Source organism: Lissotriton vulgaris, chromosome 8 (assembly GCF_964263255.1).
Source record: "Lissotriton vulgaris chromosome 8, aLisVul1.2, whole genome shotgun sequence".
Classification (NCBI taxonomy): domain Eukaryota; kingdom Metazoa; phylum Chordata; class Amphibia; order Caudata; family Salamandridae; genus Lissotriton; species Lissotriton vulgaris.
Genome location: NC_141696.1, coordinates 1401458369 through 1401470613, shown reverse-complemented (window position 1 = coordinate 1401470613; position 12245 = coordinate 1401458369). Strand labels below are relative to the sequence as shown.

At 37.0% G+C, this 12245-nt stretch overlaps 1 protein-coding gene across 3 annotated transcripts in view; it reads right to left on the bottom strand.

Annotated features, from left to right (window-relative positions):
• Positions 1-2760: 2760 nt before the first annotated feature.
• KCNJ15 (potassium inwardly rectifying channel subfamily J member 15) overlaps positions 2761-12245 on the bottom strand; it is a 175343-nt gene continuing 165858 nt past the window's right edge. For all 3 annotated transcript variants that reach the window (XM_086935414.1, XM_086935413.1, XM_086935412.1), the window contains exon 2: positions 2761-4560. In XM_086935414.1, the coding sequence (XP_086791540.1) occupies positions 3414-4541 (1128 nt within the window). In that variant the 5' untranslated portion in view covers positions 4542-4560 and the 3' untranslated portion in view covers positions 2761-3413. The remainder of the gene's footprint in view (positions 4561-12245) is intronic.

Genomic DNA, 12245 nt, shown 5'->3' with positions numbered 1-12245 from the left:
CTGTCTGAAAAGGACAAACTACCTAATGCTTCAGGGTCTTGAACTGCAGAGAACGCAGGAGGAAAGCACTGGCAGTTCTTCAGTACAAAATAATGAAATGTCGGTTTTGTCAGACTAATCCTTTACAATGTTGGGAATATTTTCTTTCTTCTTTGCCTGTGATGTCTACTAATAATTGCAATAATTATTATTCTTTTGCAATATATTGTGGTACCCTATAATACAAATATTTAAGCTTCTATGCTGCTTTCATTATTAACTCCATGGAAATGTTGAAGGCACTATATACATGTCCATCTAAATTGTAGCAAGACTGTTACAATATTCATACTGACTTACCCATTGCCATAGCCCACAGGACAGGTCTCATGTCAGTTTCTACTGCACCTTTCGCAAGCAGGAGGATAGTCAAACCAGTACTAGCAATGCTATTGGGAAAACGTAACCTTGTTTAAAATATTTTAAGATAGTGGTGTATGTAATTTGAAGTTTTGTCATTTTATGTTATTTATTAGGCATGATAATTGTAAATTGTAATTGTATTTATATAGCGCTTACTATCCCTGACGATGCAACAAAGCGGCTTTTCAGCGAGTAGCATACTACTCTGGAACCCAAAATGATTAGCGGTGGATTAGTATAGGGAAATACAAGTCAATTTCAGTGGTGGACATCTGTGTCTGTTATTTGGATTGAATACGTTAATGGAGGGGTCAATAACATATCTACCAATGCATTGCCACTTACTGCAGCACTATTGGATTTACAAAAAATAATCAAGAGGACAAAAAATAAACACTTGCCTTATGCCAGTCGTCCTTCTTTTGATAACACTAGAAAAAATCTTCCTGTCTCCCTTAACAAAACAGAGAAATGTCATGTGCAAATTAAAAAAGTGCATATTCATCCATACAAAACACAAACCTGATCACTGCGAACATATTACCTAGATTTAGTACTTATCTGCAAATTATATTTCAGACTACTTGTGAAATTATTTTGCAGAAACAGAAATATAGATGAGAAATTGTAGAAAAAACTTTGACACAGTCATGTATTTGGCAAAGATTTATTGTGGACAAAGTGATCAAAGTTCCAGTCTCCATCATTGGCTCATTCCCTCAATGTCCTCAAAGGGAGGTGTTGGAATACTGGATTCTGTTTATAATTATCCCTGTAGTCCTGGAGCTGACTCCTCAGAGCTTTTTTCTCAATAACATGTTATTTCAGTTTCTGAATCAATATATACTGGTTTGACAATTGCTAAATTGATCTTGGTCATAATCGGTCATTCAAGGTTTCCTTAGCACCTGTAGATTTAAATGTTAGACATGGATGAAAACACATAAAAAAACAAAGCATATCCTTCAGAAAATAAAGCATGCACTGTGCTGATGTTGGTTAAAAGCATTGAGGCATTGAATCCAGCCCTTTCCATGAATGCAGACATTCTCCCTGCTCAACACTAAAGAATATTAAATTGTTCATTCATCAGAGTTGTTTCATTTTTCACTATTCATTACTGCATAGAGAAGCATCTATAGTCTACAACAGAATGAAACAGTTTATAAACTCTAATCCCTTCCAGAAGATATAGACATCATTTAGATATATTGATCATGCCTTTCTTTCCCTACTTGTCTTGCATTCTCATACCTATATTTTTACATATGCCACCTTTACCGGACAAGGATCACAAAGATGGGTTCAGAGCTTAAAAAAATATGTTTTATTATTTCCATAAACATATATGTTTCCACTTTTCACTTTTTTCATCCTATAATTCAAACTATTCGTATCATTCGGTAGCAAAATAGGAATAGGTCCATCCGAGCATGTCTGATATGTGTCCAGTTTAAATTATTGCTGCTACATAGTTGACTGTTTCAGTCATGCAAAACATAATGTGTTGTATGCAGAAAAGTACTGTTTTAAAGTGGAGGTGCATTATGCATTGCATTTACTGCTTAGATCATGAACAAATGGTCTGCTATCATACAAGAAGGTAGTGAGCCAAAATTGTTTTGCCTCAAATGCCATTCGCTTTTGAAATTCTCATGATTTTTAAAATTGTATTAGGTCCTCATGAGAGCTTACCCCTATCATGGAAAGAGTTGTTTATAAATGCAGAATATGAATTTCTCATGTGTATGTCTGATGCAGACACGAGAAAAGTATATGTGCTATCCAAGAACAAACCTCCCTTAGGATTTGTCCTTCGACCGACTAACCTATTAAAGCAGTGGCGGCTCGCAGAGAGAATGCGGGGCAGTGGGGCGGGGTGGGGGTGGGGCAGGGTACGTTGTAGTGGACTGGGACATACGACGGACAGGAGTAAAGTAAGTAATTAAATAAATAAAAGCGCAAGGTAAATAGTTTTATTTATTTAATTACTTACTTTACTCCTGTCCGTCGTATGTCCGAGTCCACCTCCCCTGCCTTGCTCCGACCCCCTCCCCCACCGCCCCGCAGCACTCCCTCTGCACGCAACCACTGATTTTAAGAAGGCAACACATGAATGGACCTTATAGATTCATAAATAACCACATCTGCTTGTCCAACAGTGTTGATATACCACTGAAGCAAGATGTGCGGCACTTAGTGTTTGATCTGACTGTGATTTGCACAGATTGCTCTTACTTTCTTTTAGGCACCATAATCAAATGCTACGTCCTAAAACTATATCTTTGGAGAACTATCTAAATAGACATATAGCAACTAATACTAAAATATGTTTACAAATGATTCCAATGAAAAATCACAAGTTCAGTTGGCTTTTATTAACTAAAGGAACTTGGGTTTTAATTTGCTATTGTAAATCTTACGGGAATGCAATGCCCACGTGCTTGTCAGTGTTCAGGTCACAACTATTTCATTGAGAAAGTGCCTCTAACTTCACAGGAAAGAAAATAGACTGTAATCAGAAATTTGAGCAGGCAAACCACATTTGCTACTTATGAAAAAAAACTTCCAATAATTTGGGATCAATAATAACTTCACAACCCAAATAAAATAATCTCTGTCCTTTGCTGTAGTTGATAGATATAATTGTTGGTAATAATTATAAGACCCAGGAATACCATGTCCGTATGTCAGCACCCAAAAAGTAAGCGTTTGATGAGCAAAAAAAAATATCTTTTGTCTATGTCTATTTCTATTTCTTCCTGCTCATATTTTCATCAATTCCAGAAAAAAGTCATTTAAATTAGTTTTACAAGAATACCAAAATAAAAAGAATCTAAAAAAGTTGAGAAAAAATAATTTGATACATCAAATTAAAAGTCGATCCTTTGAGAATTTGTGCACTTTAAATGATGATGCAAAATGTTCTTATACCATGTATGGTGGTTATTAAAAAATGTTTATCTCATCTGTTAAAATTCTTTGTCAGTTTTAAAAATGTAAGTGCAGTATCAGACATTGCTGTGCCTCATGAAGAGTGACCTTAATTTTCTGGCCTGTTGTTCTTCTTTTCTGTATTCTGCTTCTAATTTCTGTTTTTCATTGTTTGAGTAATGTGAAAGAGAATTTCTGCATTCCCTGATTTTATCAAAATATTTGAAGTCAGCAACATACTTTCCGCTTTTAGATAATGACACTATTGGCTCAAAGTCATGTCCCCACTTGATCTCATCTGGGAGGTATGAAGTTCTGCTCTGGCAAACAGCACTGGTGGACTCAACAGTTGCATTGAGGACCACTACCAGCTCAAAGTCCTTAGATTTAATGTTTTCTGCCGTAAGATCTCGCAGTGGGCTCGTGTCATCCAATACATGGTAAAATGTTAATGGCAAGACCAAAAAGGGACTCTCAGAAGAGGAGTCTACCTTGAAGCTGACGTTGGCTTGGTTCAACAGAATCTTTTCTCCCTCTTTCGTCTCGTATGTGGAAAGAAGTTTTCCATATAGATGGCATTGGATCAACAAACTCTTCCTCATATTTGCCACTCGCATCACAAGGCACAGTTTATCATCGTGGTTAGTAATCACTGCATTGTGGCTAAACTTGATCGTCTCCGCTCGTTTTTTAGGTCTTGCTATTTTGGCTAGGAATGTCCCCGTGATGAAGATCTCAATGAGGGTTGTGATGACCAGCTGGACAACAAGTAAGAAGATGGCATGTGGGCACTCCTCTGTAATGAAGCGGAAACCATAGCCTATAGTTGTCTGAGACTCCAAAGAGAAGAGAAATGCACCTGTAAAGGAGTTGACATTCATCACACATGGTGTATGATTGGTTTGTAGGTACGGCCTTGCTACATCACCATGAAAATATGCAATAGTATAATAAATTATGCCAAAAAATAACCAGGTCACCACAAATGTGGCACCAAACAGCGTGAGTTTGTATCTCCATTTCATATCAATGACAGTGGTCCATAAATCCTGGAGGTAAAGAAAAAAGACGCCCTCAATTTTGTCCATCCTGACATTGCTGTGGCCAGTCTTAGACATTACCCGCAGTTTGTTAGTCTTTACGTCCCCATTAATACTCGCCGAAATAAGGGGGGCATTTGACAAACTGACTTCAGCAACTTCCATTGCAAGTCCCAGCAAAGACCTAAAGGAGAAATAAATATACATTTAAAAAGGTGTGAATGTCATCTGTTGATGAAGTAAACTGAATGTATTTGCTGAATTATGTATAAGTATATGCTCTATGTTTTCTTTATACAAAGATAGATTGCATAATTCATGAACAACAGAATTAACAAGAATAAATTCACACAATTATTGATAACATAAACCTGTGGCTTTTTGGTCTAGGTTTCTGAGTGTCTGCTTTTTTTCTCCTTCTTTTCGGTAGACATAAGTGGCCATATTATCAAGAAAGGGCGATACATTATCGCCGCTTTTATCTGCAGGAAACTGCCGCTAAAGTGGCGATAATGTGCTTGATAATATGCCCTTGTGAATTCCCACAGAAGCTCAGGTTAACACCAGAACCTGGGCTTCTATGGGAATTCACAAGGGCATATTATCAAGCCCATTATCGCTGCTTTAGCGGCAGTTTCCTGCAGATAAAAGCGGCGATAATGCAGGGCCGGACTGGCCGTTGCGGGCAACGGGCATTCTATCGGTACTCCGCAAGTGTGGGGGCCTGTTTTGTGCCCCTGGGGGCCGTTTTTGTTACAGGGCCATTTATGCAGCATAGCTGCGAAATCGGCCCTGCAACATAATTGGCCGAAAACCAGCCCCGGCGAAGAGCTCGGCGGCACCCCTCCCCCTCCCCCCAGGGGGAATGGGGGGCCGGTCGAGCACTTTGCCGGGGCCGGTTTTGGTTCCCAGTCCGGCCCTGCGATAATGTATCAACCTTTCTTGATAATATGGCCCATGGTGCTTCTGTTTATATGTCTGTCTGTCCATTTGACTGATTTACAATCTGTGATCAGACTGATTAACTGTTGGACATAATATTTGATTGACTTACTCTTTCTATATCTGACTGTTTGCATCTGTGATGACTGACAGCAGTGCAACACAGGCCCCTGCAGCTCTTGCAGTGCAGGGTAACCTCCGACCATCTAGGGGGCCCCAAACTATTCAAATGGGGCCCCATTCAGCCCCAGGCCAAAGAATATCTGTGAGTATTGGGAGACCCAGGGGGTCCCTCATTGCATTCTGCAGGTTTTCTCCTTCATTTTGCGAATGCCATAGATCACTGACCTTGGGTCCTTGATTTGCCATAACAGGTATGGGGGAACATCCATTACAACGCAGTTATTACAACGCACTACCTTTACAACGCGGCTGGTAAAGCCAGCAGCCTTTACATCGCATGCCATTACAACGCAGCCATTACAACGCATGTCACTACAACACATGCCATTACAACGCATTATAAGGTAAGTAATGGGGATTTTTTCAAGTTTTAGGATAGGTATAGGTTTTGGGGTACTTGGGAATAGTACTTTGTACCCTTACGCCATCCAACACTTACCCTACTGTTGCACTCACTGCAGTGGGAATAGTATTTTTTACCCCTACACTATCCCACACTTACCCTACAGTTGCCCTAAAAGTATTATGCATTGTAAAAACCATGTTATAAAAGCATGCGTTGTAAATGTTTGCATTGTAAAGTGTCCTATTCATTATGGGTTTTTCACATATGTCCCAGCAAAATTCTGTACATTTAGCACATGGGTGCTCGTAGACTTTTCCCTGTGGCTTCCTGAGGGCCGCACCAATGCCGGCAGGGGAGGGTCAGGTGTTGAAAGGTGGGCGTAGGGGGACGCAAAGCAGATGCATAAAAGAAATAAGTTGTCTAGAAAACATTCTTTGCTTCTTTACCTTTAGTTTAGTTAACCTGCAAGTAAAGTATGCAGGTTTCACAGCTTCCTGAATGTTCCTGCTCAGTCAAGTGAGTAACAGCCCAGTGCTGCATTCACCAGGGTGCCGCAATAAAAGGTCAGGAGAGCCGCATATCCCTGATTTAGCACATAACCCGATATTCAGAAAGTGCCGACTAAACAGAGAGGCAGGCAAGTTTTCATGTGTTTCAGTACAGGTTTAATTGCAGTCCTTACCAAAAAGCAATTTAACTAACACAGATGGCACATTGTTTTAAAAGTGGCATTTAATTACCCATAGTGTCTCTGAGTCTCTGTTTTCTATGTTGATGAGCACTGTCAGTTAAGTCATTCTATTGCCTCCCTCACTGCAAAATTATAGTCTTACTTCTATACTTGCGGAATGTTGCCAGTTTCCGGCTTTCAAAGTCCAGTCACCCTAATTTAGCGGATCTACTAACTAATTGACTGACTGATTAACTATTACAGTAACTATTTCATTGACTCGATTTAGGGAGCTGATTGTATCGGGGTAGCTCTCTGCCTGTCTCACGTATTCATTAGTCTATATGTCTATGTGTGAAATTAACAGAGAGAGTACAAAAACTCCAAACTCAAGAGCACATTTAGTGAGCGCAAGCAGCTGCTCACGCTCACTATTTGTGTTCTGGTGCATTTAGTTCTGTTTCCATTTTGGATGCAAGGGTCCATTTTGCGCTAAGAAAATAGCATTAAATGCCAGTAGTAAATCAGGGGAAAATCCTACCCCAAGAACACATTTTGTGATCGTGAGTGGCTGCTCTCTCTCGCTGTTCATGTTCTGTTGCAAGTATTACTAGTTCTTAGATACAGATCCTCTATCACAGAGACCAGATTTCTAATCCTGGCTTTACCTTTTCATCAAAAGGTGGGAGACTGTATGCAAAACAATTTATTTAATATGCATTGTTAAAAAATATAGCTGTGTGGTCTAATGATGTTCCAATTACATACTCAAATCCTTTAACCTCACTTTACAGGCTGGTTAATGTCATCTAGCCTCTTCCCCAACCAACAACACTCACAAGATTGTTGTGTGTACTCCTAATGAAGCAAATCTACCTACCTACCTCTTTTTTCACCCCTTGCTTTCCTGCCTTTTTCTGTCTTCCTTTCTCACTCTTTCACTAAGTAACATCATGTTGGGTTAGCTAAGAATGAGAATGTCTCAGGACACTGTTGTATACACAGCGATTGGTACGCCCTATGCTAACCCTGTAACAGAATTGCTAATGTGTTCTTGTATTAAAAATTAATAAAACACGTTGAAATCGAAAACATTAACATATGTGATAAACTGCCCTACTATGCATCTTTTCCTGAATGTGGGATGTTTGACTCATTTATGATCATATGCTCCGAAAAAAGTATTTGTCAGGAAATCTCTTTTTTAGTTCACGTTTCTTAAGCACTTCCTCAGTTTGCCTGGGAATTGTGGTACATTTCATGCTATGCTTCTTGTATCTTCATTCATATGTAAAGGCATCACTCAGCATCAGATAATAAAAAGTTTTTGCACAATTTGAAGAAAAAAAAAGAAAACCTCTGCTACTCCTAGGAGCTTGGTTTGTGACTAAAAAAAACAGTATAGTGTGAGGTGATCTGCATCATACATCTTAGCATAGTAGCTAACAGTTTGTGACATCAACAACTGTCTGCATGTTAGGAACCACAATACAGTCATGTAACACCGACAGGAGTTGGTAAAAAAAAAAAGGTTGAACAATAGTTCCGTTTTTGATTTCTGGCTGCAGGTAATTCCAGGTATTTCTGCAACCATGAGGGTTTATTTATATTTAAACCCTGTGTATCTTGAATACCTGCTTTTCTCTAGTCTTCTGGTGCTGGCTATACATCTCCCAGATGTCACCCCCCCCCTCCCCCGTTGTTTTCTTCCTTGCTTGCTGTAGAGGTAGATGCAACGCCTTACATGGTATGTTTTTTTATGTGCTTTTTTAATGTTATGTCAAAGAAGGAGGGAGATTTTTCTATATTTCACACAAAACTTTTTTTTTAATTGAGTGAAGGCGGTAACTAGTCAAAATAACGAGTTTTTAATTTCGACTAGACATAATATCAAGTCAAAAATATGGAATAGACATAATATCGACTATACATAATATAGACTACAAAAATATCGACTAGAAAAAAATAATATCGACTAGAATAGCAATAATATCGAATCAAAAATATAGAATGGACATAATATTGACTAGACGGAACATAGACAACAAAAATATCGAATTTAAGGTGAGTTAATATTAATGTTTAATTTTTGTGTAATATAATTCTGTAGCGGATTGTGGGTTTATAGGGGAATAGGGTGGGAAGTAATTTAATTATAAATGATTAAATATGTTATTTTATTTATTATTATTTAGTTAGAATTAATTGTTAAATTATTATTAATTGGTAATTAATTCAAATATAATTGCTAATTATTTTTAATTGATTAATTGATTAATATTTTATTTTTTGTAATTTATTTTCTGTAGCGGGTTGTGGGTTTATAGGGGAATAGGGTGGGAAGTAATTTAATTATAATAAATTAAATATGTTATTTTAGTTATTCGTATTTATTTAGAATTATTTGTTAATTACTTGAAAATTGGCAATTAATTAAAATATAATTGGTAATTAATTTTAATTGATTAATTGATAAATATGTTAATGTTATTCATTTTTTTATGTAGCGGGTTGTGGGTTTATAGGGGAATAGGGTTGGAAGTAATTTTATTATAATTAATTAAATATGTAATTTTATTTTTGGGTATTTATTTATAATTATTTGTAAATTAATTATTAATTGGCAATTAATTAAAATATAATTGGTAATTAATTTTAATTGATTAATTGATAAATATGTTAATGTTATTAATTTTTTTATGTAGTGGGTTGTGGGTTTATAGGGGAATAGGGTGGGAATTAATTTTATTATAATTAATTAAATATGTAATTTAATTTTTGGGTATTTATTTAGAATTAATTGTTAATTAATTATTAATTGGCAATTAATTAAAATATAATTGGTAATTAAATTTATTTGATTAATTGATAAATATGTTAATTTTAGTAATTTATTTTCTGTAGCAGGTTGTGGCTTTATAGGGGAATAGGGTGGGAAGTAATTTAATTATAATTATTTAAATATGTTATTTTAATTATTGGTATTTATTTATAATTAATCGTAAACTAATTATTAATTTGTAATTAATTGAAATATATTTTGAAATTTATTGTAATTGATTAATTGATAATTATGTTACTTTCATTAAATTAATTTCTGTAGTGGGTTGTGTTTTTAGGGGAATAGCTTGTGAAGTAATTTAATTGAAAGTAATTACATTTTTGATTATTGAGTTAATTTTTAAAAATACTTTTAAATTGTTAATTATTTTATTTTAAATAGGTAAATAATTACTATTAGTAGGTAATGTTTATTATTAAATAATTTTTATTTGTATTGTAAATAGATTATTTAATATATTTTACACAATTGTAAAATATTTTAATTATTTTCAAATTGGTGTTACTATTTATATTATTTATATTTAAATAAGAAGTATTTACTTGCCCTACTATTGCACTCACTGTAGTTGGAATAGTAATTTTACCCCTAAGCTTTCCAACGTTTTCCCTACTGTTGCACTCACTGAAGTGAGAATAGTAATTTTTACCCCTACGCTATCCAACGTTTTCCCTACTGTTGAACTCACTGGAGTGGGAATAGTCATTTTCACCCCTACGCTATCCAACGCTTTCCCTACTGTTGCACTCACTGGCGTGGGAATAGTAATTTTTACCCCTACGCTATCCAACGCTTTCCCTACTGTTGCACTCTCTGGAGTGGTAATACTCATTTATACCCCTACGCTATCCAATGTTTTCCCTACTGTTGCACTCGCTGGAGTGGGAATAGTAATTGTTACCCCTACGCTATCCAACACTTTCCCTACTTTTGCACTCTCTGGAGTGGTAATAGTAATTTTTACCTCTACGCTATCCAACGCTTTCCCTACTTTTGCACTCTCTGAAGTGAGAATAGTAATTTTTACCCCTACGCTATCCAACGCTTTCCCTACTGTTGCACTCTCTGGAGTTGGAATAGTAATTTTTACCCCTACGCTATCCAACGCTTTCCCTACTGTTGCACTCACTGGAGTGTGAATAGTAATTTTAACCCCTACGCTATCCAACGCTTTCCCTACTGTTGCACTCTCTGGAGTGGGAATAATCATTTTTACGCCTACGCTATCCAACACTTTACCTACTGTTGCACTCTCTAGAGTGGCAATAGTAATTTTTACCCCTACGCTATCCAACGCATTCCCTACTATTGCATTCTCTGGAGTGGGAATAGTATTTTTTACTCCTTCGCTATCCAATGCTTTGACTACTGTTGCTCTCTCTGGAGTGGGAATAGTAATTTTTACCCCTACTCTATCCAATGCTTTCCCTACTGTTGCACTCACTGGAGTCGTTACAGTAAATGTAACCCTTTCGCTATCCTGCGGTAAAATATTGTATATGTTTTGTAAATAATATGTATATATATATATATATGTATTAAATACATTTTTTTAAGTTACATTAATTATTTCTCAATTTTACGTTTATTTAAGTATTTTAAATATGTTTAAATTAATTTAATTTATTATTATATTACTTTTAATTTACTTTTAAGACATTTAAAAAATTCGATATTTTGACAGTCTACATTTTTTACAGTCGATATTTTGGAGTCGATATTTTTGTACTTACCTGTTTGAAGATAGGAAGTCGATATTTTTGCCGTCGATATTTTGACCTCAATATTTTGTCCTCTAGACATTTTGTCTGTCGATGTTCTATCAGTGATCCGAGTGAAGGCACATTTGCACAGTCCTAATTTTGGGTTTCCACCACTTGATGCATTAAACAACATCGCACATACAAACACGCTTATCCCTGCATATTTAGGTCTGGTGTCAGGCAGGTACTTTTGATTTCACTAAGATTATTGTGATATTCACAGTTTTCTTCCTCCCAATCAACATAAAGCCAGAAGTAATTGGTCAGTCCACTTCAGCCATCGGCTAACTTCAATGTGAGTGACAGCATTCTGCTTTTTCACAAGGAGCACATCTGCACCCAAAGTAGTTCCAGTAATGCAAGAGACTACTATGGCACTTTGTGCTTTTTGAGACCAACAAAATATTTTAGCTTTTAGGCAGTTTTCTTTTATATTGGCTTAGTTCTGGCCGCTCCCCCAAGAATAAAGTTTTACAAAATCAATAATGAAACAAAGAAAGTATTGGCAAAACCAAAGGTTTGATAGTCAACACCCAGGGTAGGATTGGGATGTAAAATTGGCCTGGTGCACCCTAAAAAAGTGGCCCACATGTGCGGATTGCTCCTTTTTACAAAACAGTGTTTTAAGTATTATGAAAAGGAGGAGGGGGGGATTCTCTAAAAGAGGCCTGGTTTCTTAACTTCACGGAGATAAAAGAAAATGCATATTTTCGCCAGGACACTTTATACACAGATTAGCTCACAATGGTGAACCACACCTGAATATAAATGAGGCCACTTCTGCTCAAGCACCCTACCCCTGCTCAATCTGCATGCTTTAATGGGCCCGCCCAGCGAGAGACTCGGAATAACACCTCCACCTCATTGGTCAAAGGGAGCTAATAGAGGCCCATCTGCCCCCAGAAAGGCTGCTCAAGCCCCCTATCCCCGGTCTGCAGGCGGCATCTGTAAGAGCACAGATGCAACCCATATTGGCCTCCACGCTACCCAAAGAAGTGTCCCACAGCTGCAACTCAGATACCGGCCCGATGCCTGGGTGCTCGCCTTACCAGTCCAACCCTGTCAACACCAGACCTATGGGCATTGTCAATGCTTGTTGATTTCTGCCGTCATTGCTAGGTGG